The 21,993-nt window shown below is 46.8% G+C and overlaps 1 protein-coding gene across 15 annotated transcripts in view; it reads left to right on the top strand.

The window, feature by feature from the left end:
- The window catches only part of LOC105030281 (cytoplasmic dynein 1 intermediate chain 1), a 63,810-nt gene that overhangs the window by 14,997 nt on the left and 26,820 nt on the right, over positions 1 to 21,993 (top strand). For all 15 annotated transcript variants that reach the window (XM_013131223.3, XM_013131220.3, XM_013131221.3 and 12 more), the window contains 4 exons: positions 16,793 to 16,885; positions 19,265 to 19,430; positions 19,767 to 19,866; positions 20,145 to 20,270. In XM_013131223.3, coding sequence (XP_012986677.1) covers positions 16,793 to 16,885; positions 19,265 to 19,430; positions 19,767 to 19,866; positions 20,145 to 20,270 — 485 coding nt within the window. The remainder of the gene's footprint in view (positions 1 to 16,792; positions 16,886 to 19,264; positions 19,431 to 19,766; positions 19,867 to 20,144; positions 20,271 to 21,993) is intronic.

Genomic DNA, 21,993 nt, shown 5'->3' with positions numbered 1-21,993 from the left:
CAGTCAGATATTTTGTGCCGTCACTGTTACAGGCAGATCGGATCCTGAAACTGTGGTTAAAGGCGTCAGTCTTAGTGAAGCCTGCCCTGTTTACAGATCTCTCTCTCTCTGTTGTCCACTCTCTTTAAGATTAGTTCCCCCTTCTCTCCAAACGAATCCAACACAACCAGGAAGTGCCTGGGGAGGCCAGAACACTGACGCAGTACTCCATCTGCCATTTGCTCTCCTGATAGAGATCAAGATCTGCTGGAAGAAGTATTAAAAATCAACCCTGTACTGCTGAATTGCTGTGTGTACGTGCGTGTGTGTGTGTGTGTGAGCAATCATTCGTGAGTGTGCTCCTTTGAGGAACATGATGAAGAGTTCAAGGTGTTGCCCCAGCCTCCAAATTCCCCAGATCTCATTCCGATTGAGCATCTGTGGGACGTGCCGGACCAAGAAGTCCGATCCACAGCGGCGCCTCCTCGCAACTTAGAGGGCGTGAAGGATCTGCTGCTAACGCCTTGGTGCCAGATACCACAGCACACCTTCAGAGGTCTAGTGGAGTCCATGCCTCGGCGGGTCGGCGCTGTTTTGGCGGCGTGCGGGGGACCAACAGCATATAGGCAGATGGTGGTAATGTTTTGGATCATCGATGTACTTGTCTGTGTGCGCTTGATCAGACCATGACCAGTTCAGCATAGGGCAGTGATCTAAGACCATGATTCGTTTCACTCAGTGGTTCTTACATAATTGACTGCAACGGAAAAAGTGTGCAGAAAGAAAGAATAGGAGCTCCAGTGCTGCTGTTAGAATATTAGCAGTAATTATGAACCCTGAACCATGAATTAAATGTGGTTAAGGAGTAAAAAAAATGTACCACTGAAAGACCTCCTTGGTTGGAAGTCAGCAAGGCCAAGGATGTGTGTGTGTGTGTGTGTGTATAGTGTGTGTTTCTTTGTTTAGGCTTTCCTCCAGGATTTCTTCGGACCATTAGCTCACAGGGACTGTATTGGAAGGGTGTGTACAGTTTGTGTGCATTTGGCCATCGTGCAAATGTATGTACAGTATGTGACCAGACATTCTTCAGGAAAAACTCCCAGAGGGGCGTTGCTTTGGCCCCGCTGCTGAAAAACATTCCTAGGGGAAACACTGACTGTGTATGTGTGGAAGTGTCTAGGTTTGTTGCTGGCTGTTTGTTGTTTTTCTGTAGTTGTGTTTTTCCCTGGCAGTCTGGATGTCTGATAATGGCTCCTAATTGCAAGAAAACAAAGTCTAAGGACACTCTGCTACAGCACTTCATTACTGTGTAATGAACCCACTCCAAAAACCATAAGGCAAATTGTTAAATTATTCCGACCACTGGTCACATGTTGTTTCAATTAACGTTTTCTTTTCTCTTTTTTTACCCCAATTATTTTAAATGTGTTTTTGATGTTAATGATATATTTTTTTCAATACAGCGAAGAAGAAGAAGAAGAAGAAGAAGAGAGTTTGCGCATGTTTCAACACGTCTCCGATTTTGAGATGTTTTCCGTGAGACATGAACAGGGGAGGTCAGCCGTTGTCACAGAGGTGGCCTGTGACCTTGGGGCCACCGGGTCGTTGTCCTCGCCAGAGGTCACTGTAATGACAGTCCTTCCTGTCCCCCCCCTATGTCGCCGTGAGTCTTGCAGGAGGGTCCACGCATGTACTCTCTTCTCCAGGCCCCCCGTCAGCTAGTCTCGGAGAGGGAGAGGGGCTTGAGCGGTGACGGGGCAGGGCATTGTGAGGGCACATATGGAAGCGTTCGGGCCGATCGTGTTGTTCCAGTTCTCTCATGCGAGGGAAAACCTGAAGGTGTTGGTGTTCTCGAGGCAAAGGTTAGCAGTAGAATGCCTCAGAGAGCAGTGGCTGTGTTGAGGACGCTCTCACAGGGTTGTTTTGAGGGCGGGGGGGGGGGGGCTGGTGGGATGGTGGAGGGAGGAGGGGAAAAAAGAAGGCCAGATTAAGATCCTGTTTCATTTGCTTCTTTCTTTTTTTGACCTCTCTCCCTCCCAGTTAGATCCCAGCTAGTCAGAATTAATCGGTGAGCGTCTCTCATTCTCTCTCCCCCCTGTGTTCTGAGTTTGGGTTTCATCGCCCTCAGAAGGGCAGGGAGACAACTCCCATTTCATCCAGACAAAAAGGAACCGGGTCCCAAATGGTTTTCATCGAAAAGGGATGCCAGTCAAACTCCCAGAAAGCCCTCTGATATCAGAGGGAAATAATGTTTCCCGGTAGGGCAGGCCAAGTGAGACACACATGACTGCAATTTTCCCCCTTTGACCACTGGATAATAAGATACATGAGACTCAATCTCTCTTTCACTGTCGTTCTCACTCTCTTTCTCACGCTCGCTCTTTCTCGCTCTTATCTCTCTCCCTTTATCTCACTACCTCTCCGTCCTTCTCTCGCTGTCACCCTCTTTCTGAGGTGAACGCGGCTGCTGACGGTGGAGACACTGTGATAATAGTTGCCATGTGAAGTTAAAAAAAAAGCGATAGAATATGGTTTTCGTTTCTGCAAAATGGCACCTCTCTCCCCTCTACGTGGGCCCTGGGCTTTGCCACTTTGCCCTCCACTTTGCTGCGTGTTCACCACATTGACTGGGCTAGGCCTGGGGCCACCTTTTCAACACAAACTGGGCTGGGTGGCAGTGACTTCCTCCTGTGACAGTGTTGTCGGGACAGATGCCTGGCAGCCCGTACACATCCCTCTGGCAAGAACTGTTTTGTTTTTTTCACAACGAGTCTGGATTTTGCATAACCTGCTCTGATTGGTTCTTGAAACCATTGTGTTCCTGTCGGCCAAAGCCGGCCGACAGGATGACATCGTCAACTTGGATACTCAAGCTAAATTTATTACAGAAGATCCAATCAGACACATTTGTTTTGTACAACTCCTCTCATTTCGAAGTCCATAAACGATTGCTAAGATTGTATATTAATAATTCATATGCTTGTTCTATTTTAATTATGCTGTCAACAACTCAATTTAATGGGGACTTCACATTAGAATTAAACATGTTTCAGATTTTCTTAAACTAACCATCACAGTAGGATTTAACAGACTTGTAAACAGTTATAATGGATCACAGGCACAATCAATTTATAGTTTCATTTAATATAATTGTCGCATTTTATAACTTTACAGCTGTGGAAATTTGAGATGTAATTTCTGGCAGAATCAGGAAGCGCAGGACCTATTTTGACCAGCAGGGAGCACTCTAAGCACATAGACTTAACCTTTCTGGTCATTGCTGACAGATTTTCTTAAGATGATCACAATGAATTGAAGTTGAAGTTATCACGACTTTAACATAAATGTTGATATCATTTCCCTTAGATTTAAGTACAGTTGTCTGTATGCGGGCGAGGGGGTTGTATCATGCCTTTTTTCTCCTCAATGTTCTACCTAATGCATTTGTGTGTATTGTCAGTCGTTTTTTTTTCCTGTTGTAATTGGTTTAATTTCTTGACTCTATGATTTAACGCATTAAGACGTGGTTACGCACTCGGTCAATGCATGGCTCAACTCTGTGCACCACAGGCTCATTATTCCAGGTGATGCGCGGGACATCCAAGGCAGGTCATGCCAGAAACACATAGGAGGTAGAGGACCACATCCTTGAAAGGACACATTGCCTATTTAGGCTCTTTCTTTATAACCAAAGACGTGTTGTGAGGTGAGCTGAGCTCATGGCTCTGGTTGGCTGGCTGGATGTGACAGGAGCGGGGCTTGGAAAGTTTGAAGTCATGACTTTCACTTATGCACCGTGGCCACTCGCTGCCAGCCTGGGAGCATGGGGTGGCCTGGCGCGATGGCTCTCCTAAAGATGTGGTTCTGGGAAGCCTCCAGGACCATTGGTGCTGGCACTGCAGGCACAGCTTCAGCCCATAGTAGTAGTCAGCGAGCCGAGGGGTTTATTACTGAGCTCACCCCCCGTCACTGTAATAACTAGTGGGTTATAATGGATGTTTATTACTGAACTGCCCCCCTGTCACTGTAATAACTAGTGGGTTATAATGGATGTTTATTACTGAACTGGCCCCTGTCACTGTAATAACTAGTGGGTTATAATGGATGTTTATTACTGAACTGGCCCCCGTCACTGTAATAACTAGTGGGTTATAATGGATGTTTATTACTGAACTGGCCCCTGTCACTGTAATAACTAGTGGGTTATAATGGATGTTTATTACTGAACTGACCCCCCCGTCACTGTAATAACTAGTGGGTTATAATGGATGTTTATTACTGAACTGACCCCCCCGTCACTGTAATAACTAGTGGGTTATAATGGATGTTTATTACTGAACTGACCCCCGTCACTGTAATAACTAGTGGGTTATAATGGATGTTTATTACTGAACTGACCCCCGTCACTGTAATAACTAGTGGGTTATAATGGATGTTTATTACTGAACTGCCCCCCGTCACTGTAATAACTAGTGGGTTATAATGGATGTTTATTACTGAACTGACCCCCCGTCACTCTAATAACTAGTGGGTTATAATGGATGTTTATTACTGAACTGACCCCCCGTCACTCTAATAACTAGTGGGTTATAATGGATGTTTATTACTGAACTGCCCCATTCACTGTAATAACTAGTGGGTTATAATGGATGTTTATTACTGAACTGGCCCCCGTCACTGTAATAACTAGTGGGTTATAATGGATGTTTATTACTGAACTGGCCCCTGTCACTGTAATAACTAGTGGGTTATAATGGATGTTTATTACTGAACTGACCCCCCGTCACTGTAATAACTAGTGGGTTATAATGGATGTTTATTACTGAACTGACCCCCGTCACTGTAATAACTAGTGGGTTATAATGGATGTTTATTACTGAACTGACCCCCCGTCACTCTAATAACTAGTGGGTTATAATGGATGTTTATTACTGAACTGACCCCCCATCCCTCTAATAACTAGTGGGTTATAATGGATGTTTATTACTGAACTGACCCCCCGTCACTGTAATAACTAGTGGGTTATAATTGATGTTTATTACTGAACTGACCCCTGTCACTGTAATAACTAGTGGGTTATAATGGATGTTTATTACTGAACTGACCCCTGTCACTGTAATAACTAGTGGGTTATAATGGATGTTTATTACTGAACTGCCCCCCGTCACTGTAATAACTAGTGGGTTATAATGGATGTTTATTACTGAACTGACCCCCGTCACTGTAATAACTAGTGGGTTATAATGGATGTTTATTACTGAACTGACCCCCCGTCACTGTAATAACTAGTGGGTTATAATGGATGTTTATTACTGAACTGACCCCCCGTCACTCTAATAACTAGTGGGTTATAATGGATGTTTATTACTGAACTGACCCCCCGTCACTCTAATAACTAGTGGGTTATAATGGATGTTTATTACTGAACTGCCCCATTCACTGTAATAACTAGTGGGTTATAATGGATGTTTATTACTGAACTGGCCCCCGTCACTGTAATAACTAGTGGGTTATAATGGATGTTTATTACTGAACTGGCCCCTTTCACTGTAATAACTAGTGGGTTATAATGGATGTTTATTACTGAACTGACCCCCCGTCACTCTAATAACTAGTGGGTTATAATGGATGTTTATTACTGAACTGACCCCCGTCACTGTAATAACTAGTGGGTTATAATGGATGTTTATTACTGAACTGACCCCCCGTCACTCTAATAACTAGTGGGTTATAATGGATGTTTATTACTGAACTTACCTCCGTCCCTCTAATAACTAGTGGGTTATAATGGATGTTTATTTCTGAACTGACCCCCCGTCACTGTAATAACTAGTGGGTTATAATGGATGTTTATTACTGAACTGACCCCTGTCACTGTAATAACTAGTGGGTTATAATGGATGTTTATTACTGAACTGACCCCTGTCACTGTAATAACTAGTGGGTTATAATGGATGTTTATTACTGAACTGCCCCCCGTCACTGTAATAACTAGTGGGTTATAATGGATGTTTATTACTGAACTGACCCCCGTCACTGTAATAAGTAGTGGGTTATAATGGATGTTTATTACTGAACTGACCCCCCGTCACTGTAATAACTAGTGGGTTATAATGGATGTTTATTACTGAACTGGCCCCCGTCACTGTAATAACTAGTGGGTTATAATGGATGTTTATTACTGAACTTGCCGCCTGTCACTGTAATAACTAGTGGGTTATAATGGATGTTTATTACTGAACTGGCCCCCTGTCACTGTAATAACTAGTGGGTTATAATGGATGTTTATTACTGAACTGGCCCCCTGTCACTGTAATAACTAGTGGGTTATAATGGATGTTTATTACTGAACTGGCCCCCTGTCACTGTAATAACTAGTGGGGTCTGAAGGGGTTGGAATAGTGGGGGAAAGCCGTGACAAATTAATCTAAATCATCTGTTGTTATTTTGCTGTGAATGGTTAGATTATGCACAATAGGCTGCGTGTGCGTGTGTGTGTGTGTGTGTGTGTGGGTGTGTGTATGTGTGGGTGTGTGTGTGTGTGGGTGCGTGTGTGTGTGGGTGCGTGTATGTGTGGGTGTGTGTGTGTGGGTGTGTGTGTGTATGTGTGTTTGTGTGTGTGTGTGTGTGTGGGTGGGTGGGTGTGTGTGTGGGTGTGTGATTTTTCCTACGTTTTAGTTCTATAGTTAAAGCCAAAAAGTGGTGCTGACAAATGTTCAATTGGCTGTGATCAACAGATTGTGGGGTGAGTATGATAAATTAATTATCAATAACAGTTGTCTCAGAATTTGTTTCCATTCCTCCATTCAACAACTTGGTGTACAAACTAATAGTATGGTAACTAACAGCATGATGCAAAGTACACAGTTTTAGCAATATTAATATTTGACTTATTTACCACTTCTATATATACACTCACCTAAAGGATTATTAGTAACACCTGTTTCTCATTAATGCAATTATCTAATCAACCAATCACATGGCAGTTGCTTCAATGCATTTAGGGGTGTGGTCCTGGTCAAGACAATCTCCTGAACTCCAAACTGAATGTCAGAATGGGAAAGAAAGGGGATTTAAGCAATTTTGAGCGTGGCATGGTTGTTGGTGCCAGACGGGCCGGTCTGAGTATTTCACAATCTGCTCAGTTACTGGGATTTTCACGCACAACCATTTCTAGGGTTTACAAAGAATGGTGTGAAAAGGGAAAAACATCCAGTTTGCGGCAGTCCTGTGGGTGAAAATGCCTTGTTGATGCTAGAGGTGAGAGGAGAATGGGCCGACTGATTCAAGCTGATAGAAGAGCAACTTTGACTGAAATAACCACTCGTTACAACCGAGGTATGCAGCAAAGCATTTGTGAAGCCACAACACGCACAACCTTGAGGCGGACGGGCTACAACAGCAGAAGACCCCACCGGGAACCACTCATCTCCACTACAAATAAGAAATAGAGGCTACAATTTACAGAAGCTCACCAAAATTGGACAGTTGAAGACTGGAAGAATGTTGCCTGGTCTGATGAGTCTCGATTTCTTTTGAGACATTCAGATGGTAGAGTCAGAATTTGGCGTAAACAGAATGAGAACATGGATCCATCATGCCTTGTTACCACTGTGCAGGCTGGTGGTGGTGGTGTAATGGTGTGGGGGATGTTTTCTTGGCACACTTTAGGCCCCTTAGTGCCAATTGGGCATCGTTTAAATGCCACAGCCTACCTGAGCATTGTTTCTGACCATGTCCATCCCTTTATGACCACCATGTACCCATCCTCTGATGGCTACTTCCAGCAGGATAATGCACCATGTCACAAAGCTCGAAATCATTTCAAATTGGTTTCTTGAACAGGACAATGAGTTCACTGTACTGAAATGGCCCCCACAGTCACCAGATCTCAACCCAATAGAGCATCTTTGGGATGTGGTGGAACGGGAGCTTCGTGCCCTGGATGTGCATCCCACAAATCTCCATCAACTGCAAGATGCTATCCTATCAATATGGGCCAACATTTCTATTGAGTGCTTTCAGCACCTTGTTGAATCAATGCCACGTAGAATTAAGGCAGTTCTGAAGGCAAAAGGGGGTCAAACACAGTATTAGTATGGTGTTCCTAATAATCCTTTAGGTGAGTGTATATATATATATATACATATATATATATATAAAATGTACCTTAAGAGACTGAAATCATTAAGGCAGATCTCTTCTGTAGACACGTCCCCTGCAGAGACTGCTGGAGGAGACACTCAGCACCTCCATCGTCAAGCCTTCATTATAGTCGAGCCATTGATCTGCCTACAAGTCCTTATTGTTGTACATGAGTCAATTAAAAAGAGCATCATAATCTTACAGGGGGTTGGTTAGAAACAGGTTTTCTATCAGATCTTATGTTACGATTTTAACTGGTTCACATTTTCGTTTAATATTTTTGTAACATGTCTCGATGTTTTATACTTAGTAGGCCTGTACATCATTATCCAAATGTAGGATAATGTTGTCAGAATGTTGTTCAGTTCAAATCAGCACCTGAAATGGTTTTATTTCCGTCACCGTTGAAGCATCGTACAAGATGCATATTGGTAACATTGTATATAATAATCAGTGTATTTCTCTGAACGCGTTTTTTTATACTCCGTACCGTCTGACACAAGAGGGGCTCTCAGTATATGTCCTGAAATGATACCGGTGTTGCTGAGAATGTTATCTTTCCCAGCTTTATCTCCTTCTCAGTGGATATTTCCAGACCCCAGAGAGAGCTGTCCGTGTCCGAGGCGGCGGCAGGTCTCCTCAGAGCTCCTAAAAAGCATAGATGGATCTGTTCTCCGTGTCCCCAATGAGGTCCTGCTCCCTTGGTAGTGCACTAATTCCAAAGGCCTTCCCGGAGTCTGCGAGTGTGTTTCCATTAGCAACAGGAGGTGTCTTTAATGGAGTTGAAAGTCACAGAGCCGTAGACCCGTAACCAAGTGAAGGAAAGCACCGCTATTCAGCACCAGCCTACTGTGGGATGAGGAAGGGATTTAGAGAGACAGAGGACATGGCTGGCCTTTTGTTTTCAACGTAACCGTGAGAATGGTGCGCACGCACACACGCACACACGTACACACGTACACACGCACGCACACAATATGTCAGTAACTCAGTAATTGCCAAGGCTTTCCAATGAGTCCTGTCTGCTAAACACACATTGTGGTTTCATGTATAGGGTCACATTGTATTACAACTCAGTAGAAGTACAAAAACTGTACGAAAGCTAAAGGACCGATTTCAGTAGTTACTGGAAATGGTATTGTGTCCACTTGCCAGTATACATATATTTTTTTTTATATATAACCAAAGCAAGCTACCTTTCTTTTGAGAGATCTTTTCCTTCACACAGTTCCTTTATAGGGAATCGGGTGCTATCTGGACCACATGCTGAGTATAAGAAGCATTGCGTGGTGTCAGGCAGGCAGGCGTTGGTCTCAGTCCGAAGAAAACAACAGAGAAGAGCAGAACTACAGAACCAAGCAGAACAGGGCAGAATAGTACAGAGGAGAACAGAACAGAGGAGAACAGAACAGGGGAGAATATGACGTGGTGGACAGAACAGAGCAGAGGAGAACAGAGGAGCACAGAGCAGAACAGAGGAGAACAGAGGAGCATAGAGCAGAGTAGAGAAATCCAACACTACTGTTGTTTGCTCCTTGGGGTTTAAGGCCGGGTGTCTCTGTAAAAGCACTTGGTGACAACTGCTGTTGTAAAAAGGGCTTTATAAATACATTTGATTGATTGATAGAGAAGAACAGGACAGAGCAAAAAAGAACAGAGTAGAAGAGGGAAGGTCAGAGGAGTGTGTGTGTATACTTGTTTCCGGATATTGTAATTGGCCAAATTCACATGAACGTCCTGACTTTAAATGAAAACAAGAAACATGGGGAAACGTCTGGGTGATTCCCAGTGCATGTAACTCCTGCCATTAGGAAATGCCTTACCTCCCTGTCCTGTATACTATACCTCCTTCTCCTCTTCTGAACCTCCTCCCCGTCCTTCTCTATATTTTACCTCCTTCTCCTCTACTGAACCTCCTCCCCATCCCTCTCTATACTTTACCTCCTTCTCCTCTACTGAACCTCCTCCCCATCCTTCTCTATACTTTACCTCCTTCTCCTTTACTGAACCTCCTCCCCATCCTTCTCTATACTTTACCTCCTTCTCCTCTACTGAACCTCCTCCCCATCCTTCTCTATACTTTACCTCCTTCTCCTCTACTGAGGATGCAAATTGTCTGCCAGTATTTTCTGATAACATGCTGCATTCATCTTGCCATCAAATTTCACAAGATTCCCTGTGCCTTTAGAGCTCACACACCCCCAAAACATCAGTGAGCCATCACCATGCTTCACAGTGGGGATGGTATTCTGTTCACTATAGGCCTTGTTGATACCTCTCCAAACATAGCGCTTATGGTTGTGACCATAAAGCTCTATTTTGGTCTCATCACTCCAAATTACAGTGTGCCAGAAGCTGTGAGGCGTGTCAAGGTGTTGTCGGGCATATTGTAACCAGGCTATTTTGTGGCATTGGCGTAATAAAGGCTTCTTTCTGGCAACTGGGTCATGTAGCTCATTTTTGTTCAAGTATCGTCTTGTGCTCCTTGATACAACCACACCGTCTTTTTCCACCGTCTTTTTGCATTTATCCTGAGGTTACCTGTGGGTTTTCTTTGTATCCCAAACAATTCTTCTGGCAGTTTTGGCTGAAATCTTTCTTGGTCTACCTGACCTTGGCTATGTATCAACAGATCCCTGAATTTTCCACTTCTTAAGTGATTGAACAGTACTGACTGGCATTTGCAAGGCTTTGGATATCTTTTTATGTCATTTTCCATCGTTATGATGTTCCATAACCTTGTTACGCACGTCTTTTGACCGTTTTTTTCTGCTCCCCATGGCTCAGTATCTAACCTGCTCAGTGTATCCACATGAGAGCTGACACACTCATTGACTATTTATACACAGACACTAATTGCAATTTAAAAAGCCACAGTTGTGGGAAATTCACCTTTAATTGCCAGTTTCACCTGTGTGTGTCACCTTGTGTGTCTGTAACCAGGCCAGACATTCAAGGGTATGTAAACTTTTGATCAGGGCCATTTGTGTGGTTTCTGTTATCATTATGATTTAAAAAGGAGCCAAACAACTGTGATAATAAATGGCTTCATATGATCACTCTCCTTAAATATAAGATCAGTCAAATATTAAAAATCAATGCCAAAATTTCAGCCAGGGTATGCAAACTTATGAGCACAACTGTATGTATACATACACACATATATATATATATATATATATATATATATATATTCAGATGGTCCCAGATGCCACCATTTTGCGTACTTAGTGCACCTTTGACCTGAGCCTTATGGGCCCAAACGCAGGTGGTGTTAGTCAGTCACGTTAGGCATCTGATGCCGTGACCTTCGAGCCTGTGGGGCTACTGTGCACTGACCGTAGACTGAGGTAAATCAACTTGCACAGTGTTGGCCTCACCTAACCTCCTCATCCCTCCGTGCCCCAGTCAAACCATCCGCGTGTGTAGAGGCTGCGGCTCGACCCTCCAGCAAGTGGGAATCTGGGTCTGATATGTTCCAAGGATCCAGCGTCCTGGGATCCTCGCAACGCCGGTGAATTACTGTTTATTTAAACAATGTTCCTCACTCCAGCTCACCTGAGATAGCTCACAGTAAGTCCTGAGGCCACGTGACGCGTAGCAAAGCCTCTGCCCGGGGGTTTGGGCTCGTCCGCCCCACTGGATATGACTGGGCAGATTATTAGCCTGCTAGCGCGCATGCTAATCGAAAAAAGTAAATACTTCACGGCTGGATGGGGGGGGGGGGGGGGGGGGGGGGGGCCTTTCTCAGGACTCAGGAAGGGATCCCGCTCTGTTCCAAGTTGAGCTGAGTGTCCTACCTGTTTATCGGCGTCCTCGGAGATGCCTGTCAGTCTGGTGTGCCACTGGGGCCAGCGCTGGGTTCACTGGGGCCAGCGTGAGGGAGGAAGAGGAGGGAGATGGGGGAGCCAGATATGGGTGATGAGGCTGGGAGGGAAACGGGAGACCCCAAGCAGAGTTTCATCAAGCCGGCAACCCCCCCCCCCCTTGCTGCTAGTGGCAGGGCGGACCCCGGTTAATGTGTTTTCCCATGGTGCAAAGCAGTATTAAGCACCAGGTGGAACAGGAAGGCATCCTGTGAGTGGAATGAGACGAGAGAGGCACGCGACGAGCGAGATGGAGAAACAGAGTGAGCGAGAAAGGGGCAGAGAGAGAGGCAGGGAGGCGATATGTTTTCATTTCATCGCTTTGTTTCTTTTTTTTTTTTCAATCGCCACTACAGGCTCCAGGATTATTCAGATGCCTCATGTGGTGTGTGCGTGCGTGCGTGCGTGCGTGTGTGTGTATATATGCATACGAATGTTTGTGCTCGCTATTTTAATACAACACGCTGCATTGCAGCCTTAAATGAAGAGCAATGTGGGGCTTTGAAAAATCCCCAGTAAAATGAGCAGCTAAGAAGTTTGCATTTGTTTGCTCCCTCCTTGGCTGTTGTGTCTCAGTATGGGATGAGGTCTTAAGAAACCCTCCCAAAAGCCTCATCTGACAAGGCTATGAATCACCAGGGTCTGTAGTGTCTGTGGTCCACTGTTGTCAGTTGGACCACTGTGCCGCACGGTCTCTGCATGGTCTTCCCATCACCACACATTCCAACCACGGTTCTGGTCACGTAAGGTCGTGCCGGAGCACAGAAGTGGGTGTGGGACGGGAGTGACTCACCACAGCAAACTCCACGTCTCTCTGTTTCTCTGTCTCCCCCTCTCTCTCTTGCCACTATCTGTCTCTCTAGTTCTCTCTATTTCTCTCTTGTTTTTTCTATCTGTACTTTTCTCTCATTCCCCTGTCTCTTTCTCTCTATTATTGCAAGCATAAATATATATTAAATAATATTAACAGAACAGTGAACAACAGTTACAGTACCAAACCAATAGTGGCAGGGATACTGTATGGATAATGCCAGTACTTGATACTGTACGCACTGGGCATTATCCGTTTAAAAACATTATCCGTTCATCTGAAAAAACAAAGTAGTTATCTTTCAGAAAAAATCCAGATCCTCGGAAATGTTGGTATAATTTCCCTTTTGGAGAAAAAACCCTGAAACCCTCCACAAGTCGAACATATCTTGGTCTGACTGTAAATTAATCTGGGTGTTTTGACACGGTCACTAACAGATAAAACATGCAGAGCATATTTTGCAGTTAGAAAGACACTGTATCAATGTAAACCTACAGTTAATTATTTGGATCAATACTGTGGGGCCAAAATGTGGGGTCCTCTATATGATTTAAATAGTATATCTTGGGACAAAATCCCTCTTAAAACATTTCATCTGGAATATTCTCTGTGTTCACAGAAATGCCCCTGTCACCCTGTAGGGGAGTTCTTGGGAGATTCCCGTTAGCACTCCAAGTTGAGAAAAGAGCCACTACATGCTTGACCCACCTAACACACTGTAATCCAGAATATTATCATCACAAGGCATTTTTATACAAACACAGCAACCCAAACAGCGACAAAGGTTGGTCCAGAAACACAAGCTACACTCGACCATTACAGTAACAGAACTCTCAAAATACCTTAACTAATTATTGGAAACATTAAATGAAATTGAATCACAAACTGGAATGTAACCAAAGTCTGAATAGAACTATCAAGTTAGCACAACACCTTATAAAGTTCAAATAACTGAAAAAAGGTTTTAACAATACACAGACTCAGTGACCGTAGTCTGGCTATAGAGACAGGATGCCATAAAAAAACTGAGAGGAAAGACTTAGTAAACGCTGTGGGCCAGCACAAGTTTAATATGAACACTTCCTACTCCACAGCTCTAAATGTGATTCAAAAATAGATATTTAGTCCCTGAAATGTAAAGCAGCATTTGCCAGATTTTTTGAAGTATCTGCAATTTGCAAAACCAGGGAGACAGACCACACAGCAGAAAATGACCCGACCTGTCAATATAAACAAAAGACAATAGCGCCCAGAATGTGGATTTCTGATCTGATTATTTTTAGCTGTTTTACTGTTTCACTGTGTTTGCTTTGGAAATAGTGGCAACCATTCATGCCAATAAAACACCCACTGAATAAAATGTATAGACATAGAGACAGACAGATGGTGACAGAGAGAGAGACAGACAGGGAGAGAGACAGACAGGGAGAGAGACACACAGAGAGAGAGACAGACAGATGGTGACAGAGAGAGAGACAGACAAAGAGAGAGACAGACAGGGAGAGAGACAGACAGGGAGAGAGACAGACAGGGAGAGAGACAGACAGGGGAGGGAGGGAGGGACCAACGGAGACAGAGAGAGAGGAGCTGCCTGTGATGGCGGTCTGTTCTGGCCGTCCTCTATGACAGAGTGGCTGACTGACTGGTTGGCTTGGCTGCCTGTCTGTTTGGCTGGCTGCCTGTCTCCCTGGCCGCCACTCTCTGGCCCGGCTGGTTGGACTCCGTCTCTGAGCTGCACTCACATTCAGCTGGAAACCACAGCGTTGGAGCAGCCTGCAGCCTTCATCCTCATCCTTCATCCTTCATCTTCACTCTGAAGGCTGCCCTCTGGGGAGAGAACCGGGACTCTTCATAAAGCTTCCTATTCACTGTGTATTTGGCTGTGCAGGCAACAGAATGCCTCACCCGGCGGAGAAGATACGATGGAGGACGGACTAGCAGGCCCGCGGAGGCACTGAGGCCAGTACTGTGGTCATGCTGACTTGGGGCTCGTTTACATTACGAGAGTGAGAATAAAATGCTAGATGGACTTTACTCGCATAATCGTTTCCATAGCGTTTGAATTTACGCCGGCGTGTTGGAGACGCGCCACGCAGGGCTGCGGTTGTCCGACGAGGGAATACGTTGTGTTATGCTTGCGTACTGCACAGGAATCTGACACAGTTCCTACACTGTCTTCACACTGGCAAACCTCCAGGAGGGCCTGATCGAAAATGTGGCGCACGCTTCGTCAGATGGTGGTGTCTCGAGCCATCGACATCTGCAAGTTATGAACAAAATAATCCAGTGTCTCGATTCTTCTTCGATACATCTCGTAAAATGTAGCATGATGTAAAATAAGGCTCAGCCGTCTCGTCTCTACACTGGCGCACGCTTATTCCCAAGGTGCCAGTTAGCCAATTGCATTTAACTATATCGGTGATGATGAGGAGGGTGAAACAACTCTCCCGAAGACGACATCTCTCATTATTTCGCCACAACCTTCCGTCTTTCAAACCGCATTTATCACAGCTCATCTCTGGTCTTTGGTTTCAGATTTGATCATAACCAAAGAAAACAAGAAACTGATTAGAAGATTAGAGAGTTCAGAGTAGCAGAAGGGGAGATTATATACAGTAGGCCTTCATTCTCCTGTTGACTAGGCCCTTGAAACAGTGATTTTAACAGGACTCAGAGCCTCAGGGCCAAACTGAGTCACACACGCACACACACACACACACACACACACACTCACTCCTGAAAACAAACGCCGCTGGTGTTGAGAGTGTGAGTCGTGACACGTCTGGCGTGATGGAATCATTTCCCCCTGTGAACTGGGCGCCTACTGTCACCGAGACCCCTATTCAGTTAACCTACGACCCAGGGGTCACCGTGACAACAAGCCCACAGAGTATTCGGGTGTGTGTGAGCATGTGGAGTGTGTGTGTATGTGTGTTTGCACATTTGCAGCCACAGGTGTCTGGTGGGGTGTTAAAGGGGGTTTCGAGGCCCCATTCTCGCCATCTGTTTCCAAGGCGATGGGCGGGCGCGGGGTTGGCCTTGGGGGGGGGGGGGGGCAGTCGGAGTGAGTCGGTGTTACCATGCTGGCCATAGTGAGACTGGCAGGTGCCTGTTGACGTTACCCCCGTCTCTACTGGGGTGGAGTCTGGGTAATTGCGGGGTCGAGGTTAGGGTGGGGTGCGTGGGGTGGGGGCATTGGATCTCAGGGTCAGAGGTCAGGACGGAGCCGAGAGCATGCACACCACTCAAGAGGGGCACTTACTGCTGTGTATGCGTGTGTGTTTACTTCCTGTTTGATGAGGAACGGAGGGTCACACATGTAGACCATGTGCTGGAAGGCCCGCGTGATGTCAGGAGAGTGGGGGCGTGGTCATGTTGTGATTCTGCTTTTCTGCCTGGAGAAATCCAGCCTCGGCATCTGTTAAATAGTTGTCTACTGCCCAGAATGGGTGTCTGTGGGCATGTGTGTGTATGGGTGTGTATGTGTGTGTACGTGTGTGTGTGTGTGTGTATGTGTGTAGGTGTGTATGTGTGTGTGTAGGTGTGTAGGTGTGTGTGTGTGTATATACGTGTGTAGGTGTGGGTGTGTGTGTACGTGTGTACGTGTGTGTATGTTTGTAAGTAGGCCCATCCGGAACTGGCTGTGGTTAGTCAGGTGGCAGTCTGGGAATGATCAGATGGGATGGGTGGATGGATAGATGGATGGATGGATAGATGGATGGATGGATGGATGGGTGGATAAATGGGTGGATAGATGGGTGGATGGGTGGATAGATGGATGGATAGATGGGTGGATGGGTGGATGGATGGATGGATGGATGGATGGGTGGATGGATGGATGGGTGGATGGATGGGTGGATGGATGGGTGGGTGGATGGGTGGGTGGATGGGTGGATGGATGGGTGAAGGTTATCCTCTTTCCGTTATCCTCTATCTCCCTCTGCCTCCATCCATTTCATCCGTCCGTCTGACTCTGTCTATTTTTCTACAGAGGAGGAAGAGGACGATGAAGAGATCATAGATTTGGAGCCGGCTCTGGAGTCTGACCAGCAGGAGGAAGTGGACAACAAAGAGACCAGAGAGGGTGAGAAGAGAGGGATGGGAGAAGAGAGGGTGAGGACCGAAGGGTGGGAGGAGAGGGAGGTAGGAGGAGAGGGTGAGGAGAGAGGGATGGGAGGAGAGAGGGTGAGGAGAGAGGGATGGGAGGAGAGGGTGAGGAGAGAGGGATGGGAGGAGAGGGTGAGGAGAGAGGGATGGGAGGAGAGAGGGATGGGAGGAGAGGGTGAGGAGGGAGGGGTGGGAGGAAAGAGGGTGAGGAGAGAGGGGTGGGAGGAGAGGGTGAGGAGAGAGGGTGAGTAGAGAGGGTGAGGAGAGAGGGATGGGAGGAGAGAGGTGGGAGGAGAGGGTGAGGAGAGAGGGGTGGGAGGAGAGAGGGTGAGGAGAGACTGATGGGAGGAGAGAGGGATGGGAGGAGTGAGGGTGAGGAGAGAGGGATGGGAGGAGAGGGTGAGGAGAGAGGGTGAGGAGGGAGGGGTGGGAGGAGAGGGTGAGGAGGGAGGGGTGGGAGGAGAGAGGGATGGGAGGAGAGAGGGTGAGGAGAGAGGGTAGGGAGGAGAGAGGGTGAGGAGAGAGGGGTGGGAGGAGAGGGTGAGGAGAGAGGGTGAGGAGAGAGGGATGGGAGGAGAGAGAGGTGGGAGGAGAGGGTGAGGAGAGAGGGATGTGAGGAGAGAGGGATGGGAGGAGAGAGGGTGAGGAGGGAGGGGTGGGAGGAGAGAGGGATGGGAGGAGAGAGGGTGAGGAGAGAGGGGTGGGAGGAGAGGGTGAGGAGAGAGGGATGGGAGGTAGAGGGTGAGGAGAGAGGGATGGGAGGAGTTACAGTGAAATTTACAGTGAAGAACAGAATGATGCTAATGAATGTTACTGCAGCTGAAAGGAATAATGAAGATGATGATGAACAGTCCTGCAGCTTTAACTGAAGAAGTGAAGATGAGTCCAGTCCGTCTCCCTACTCCCCCTGTAATTCAGGACCAGCAGCTGGTGACAAACAAATGACTCCGGCAACAACAGCATAAAACACAACCCTCAGTCCCTCCCACCTAAAAGTCCCGTAGCAAATGGCCCCCCATTCCCTTTATACAGCAGGGCACTTAATAATGGGGCCTGGTCCGGAGTGCACTACGAAGGAGGTGGGGTGTAGTTTGGGACACGCTGGCATCTCACACATGTCCGGTCAGACGGTCACTAAGCACAGCCATCGGAGCGTGAGTGAGTGGTCTGCCGCGTGTGACCCCGCTGGCGTATCAGATGCCGGTGGTCGTGACTGGGGCCGGCCTTATCTGGCCGAGGCACGGCGGGTCAGACCTGATTAAAAACGTGTCACTTGACCCCAAACTGGGGGACTTCAAAGAAAACAGAGGAGTATTCTTTGCGGGGAAAAAGCTGGCGATGGAGTAAATAACTTGCCTGGTAAGGGAGGGTAGAATGAGACATTGTTGAAGCCAGGGGCAGTCCCTGTTAAAGCACACACACACACACACACACACACACATTATTACACACGCATTATTACACACACAGGGTTCCAGTCTACGCTGACTTTGATGCCCTCTTTGTGCTCCTTATGAGTTGTCAGAAACAGGACCCGGAGAATCAAGTGGGTCGAGATCAAAGACCCAGTCCTTTAATGGGGACAGATGGAGTGACATCACACAGAGGACCCAGCCCTCATTACGGGGGGGGGTGCTGTTGTTTATTCCTATTTCTGATGTTCATTACTTTGAAGCTGGTCATTTAGGCTACCACTTCTCATTCCGTTGAGGACTGTATATTGTCGTTTATTGTATCCGAGGCTTTAGCCTCTCCTTAAGGGGAAGTGACCTCAGCAGTGATGTGATGTTATGATGTGGATTTAAGTACTGTTATATGATCTGGCACTGGGCATGACACAGTGTGCTTTCTCTCTGTGTGTGGGGAGTTTGAATCATGTGTATTTGGGGAGAGACTGCACTGTACTTAGGGTAGTCTCAGGGTAGTCATTTGGAAATGGGTTTGTGTTTGTGTTGACAAGTGTATATTTGTATTTGTCTGTCTGTCTCTGTGTGTGTGTTTGTAGGTGTGTATGTGAGAGAGATTGTGTGTGTCTATGTCTGCCTATCCCTGAGTGTGTGTGTGTGTTTATTTGTTTCAGCCACCACATGGAGCTGCGTGTGTGTGTGTGTGTGTGTGGGATTGTGTATGTGTGTGTATGTCATTCTGTCTGTTTGTGTGTTGTTTGTTTGAACCACCCCAGGGAGCTGTGTGTGTCTGTGTGGTGGGTGTTTCCACACATGATTGTTTACCTGTAGTGACCTTTCCCTGTGTGTGTGTGTGTGTGTGTGTGTGTGTGTGTGTGTGTGTATTTCTGTATTTATGCATGTGTGTTTGTGATTACACGTGTGTTCATTTCCGTGCGTGCGTGTGCCAGGCTACCCTGGCAGGGAGCTGACAGAGGAGGAGAAGCAGCAGATCCTGAAGTCGGAGGAGTTCCTCAGCTTCTTCGACTGCAGCATCAGGGTGATGGAGAGAGCCCTGGCCGAGCAGTCAGACATCTTCTTCGACTACAGCGGACGAGACCTCGAGGACAAGGACGGGTAAAATGTGTGTGTGTGTGTGTGTTTTGAAGGGTCTGGTTTGTTTTTGTGGGTGTGTGTGTACTTGTGTGTGTTGGTAGGTGTCTTGTTCACTGTAACCAGTGGGATTGGATGAATCAGTGCGCGTGTGTGTGTGTGTGCGTGTCGACTTCTGTCGGGAATGTGTGTATGGATGTGTTTTGGCGTGGTCACGGCCTGAGTCATGTTCTCGTCAGGGCTTGATATCTCTCTGTTCTTCAAACACATGGCTTCCTCATGATGTCATCATGCTCTCAGAAACCCCTCACATGGTGACATATCCCGGTGACATTTGACCCCCATTTCTATTGGCCACAGGGAGTTGCAAGGCGGGTCCAGTCTGTCCCTTAGTAGACTGTTTTACGACGAGCACTGGTCCAAACATCGAGTCATCACCTGTCTGGACTGGTCCCCTCAGGTAACATCCTGTGTGTGCGTGTGTGTGTGTCTGTGTGTCTGTGTGTGTGTGTCTGTGTGTCTGTGTGTGTCTGTGTGTGTCTGTGTGTGTCTGTGTGTGTGTGTGTGTGTGTGTCTGTGTGTGTGTGTGTGTGTGTGTCTGTGTGTGTGTGTGTGTGTGTGTGTGTAGGGAGGATGGACTGGGATGACGTTTCATTATCTCTGGCTGATTTCTTTTAACATCTGATCTCTCCGTCCTCCCTTCAAATTCCTTTGTACCCCCCCCCCCCCCCCCCCCAGTATCCTGAGCTGTTGGTAGCATCCTACAACAACAACGAGGATGCCCCCCATGAGCCAGACGGAGTGGCTCTGGTCTGGAACATGAAGTTTAAGAAGAACACGCCGGAATACGTCTTCCACTGTCAGGTAAAGGGTCCGCGGTAGGATGACTCCTGAGATCTGACACTGTGTCTCGAGTGTCTCTGAGTAGGAGCACCGGTCCGCCGGGTCTTCTGAGACACTCTCAAACCAAAACCTTCTTCATCATGTTCTTCAGTGGAATGATGGAACCAAACACTAAAGACACAACGGTTGTTTGGTGCGATGTCAGCGACTTCAGGAGCACGGCAGTACGGACAACATTTTGTGGCACAGCACGCCACTTTGGCAAGCACAGCCATTTAGGGAGGCATGACTACGGCATTTATCAGGTCCAATTACTTTTTAGGGGTAGCGTGAATGTCCCTTTTACTCACTGGGTTCCAGAAAGCTAACGCCCTAGATCAGCCCACCTAACACTTGTTAGTATGGGCTCATATCCATCAGCGCAGATCTATGTGACGTTGCTCTTCCCACTGATGTTTACAGATGGCATAATATTAGCATACTTAATACACAGCAACAATTGTATGATTTAATATTGTGTTCCTCTTAACAGTATATCCTGATAATATCTGACAGAACGTCACGCTATTTCCTGCAACTGATAAAGGTTTTAATTGTCAGTGTGGCCCAAATCGATTTGGGCTGAGAGGCAGTGAACTGAGTCCACGTCACACACGGCACCCCCATTCCCTGTAGAGAGCATGCTGCCAAGTGTGGAATAGCATGCCATTCGGGACGAGGCCTTTAAGACCGGGAGCTCATGTCTGTGGAACGCAGCTCTGCCGTTTCAACGATGACGACACCGGCGATGAAAAACGAGGAGTAAAGTGATATTTAATTAAGGCCGTGAGGTCTTCAGAGGATCCTGGGTTTTGGCCTACTTGGGCAGAACATGATATTACGGAACATGTCCTGCGCGCATGAACGGCGAATTAAAAAATCCTGAGGTTTTGGTGCAGAAAATGTCTTGGGTCGGCATTGACGCTAACTATTATAGACTTTGAGGTGTGTGTGTGTGTACGCGTATGTGCGTGTCTACGCATATGTCTACTTCTGAGTGCTTGCGTGTATGTGTGTGCGTGTGTAAAGGAGCCAGGCAGGCGAGGTGACTGAGGCCTGGGGAGGAGAGCTTGAGATCCTGCCCTCTCCCACGGGAGTGTGGGGGATTCTGAAGACATCTCCGTAATGAAAAGATGTGGTCCACCACTTCCTAATCCAGCTGGCCATGTGTTGGCCCACCCACGTGGATCCTCCAATCACATGTGTGCCTCGGCTCCGGTTCCTACGCCCAGAATCCACATCGTTCACGCACGCGCCGTCACAGTCTCACACCGAAGACCAACGTGTGCCATTTCTTTTCCCGGCGCTACACCAGACCACATGCAGTGCAAATGTTTCTTTAGGAGAAGGTCGTATAAGTTGTGCAAGATAATGGCTTTCAAAGAACACTATTATGCCACTTCTGTGCCTCCCCCATTATCTGCCCATTATCAGGCTGACATACATGTGGTCTGGGGTCGTTATTACAGAACTACAGCTACAGGGATTACAGCCGTGGGTTTGTCTTGGCAAGTGGCTTTTGTCCGTATTCTACTCCGAGAGCCGGGTTCTGTTGTCAGCGTGGTTTCCATGGTGTTGTGATGTCACTGCGTGTAAGTGGGAGTTGACAACAGCCATGTAAAATCTGTGTGTTCAGCTTTTGGGAGTTATAAACGGATGACTGAGGAGCGGTTAGAGCAGGAAGTCAAGTGGTCGCAGTTAAAGG

This window comes from Esox lucius, chromosome 10 (assembly GCF_011004845.1).
Source record: "Esox lucius isolate fEsoLuc1 chromosome 10, fEsoLuc1.pri, whole genome shotgun sequence".
Classification (NCBI taxonomy): Eukaryota; Metazoa; Chordata; class Actinopteri; order Esociformes; family Esocidae; genus Esox; species Esox lucius.
The sequence above is the reverse complement of the archived record's forward strand: the minus strand, read 5'-3'. Positions and strand labels throughout refer to the sequence as shown.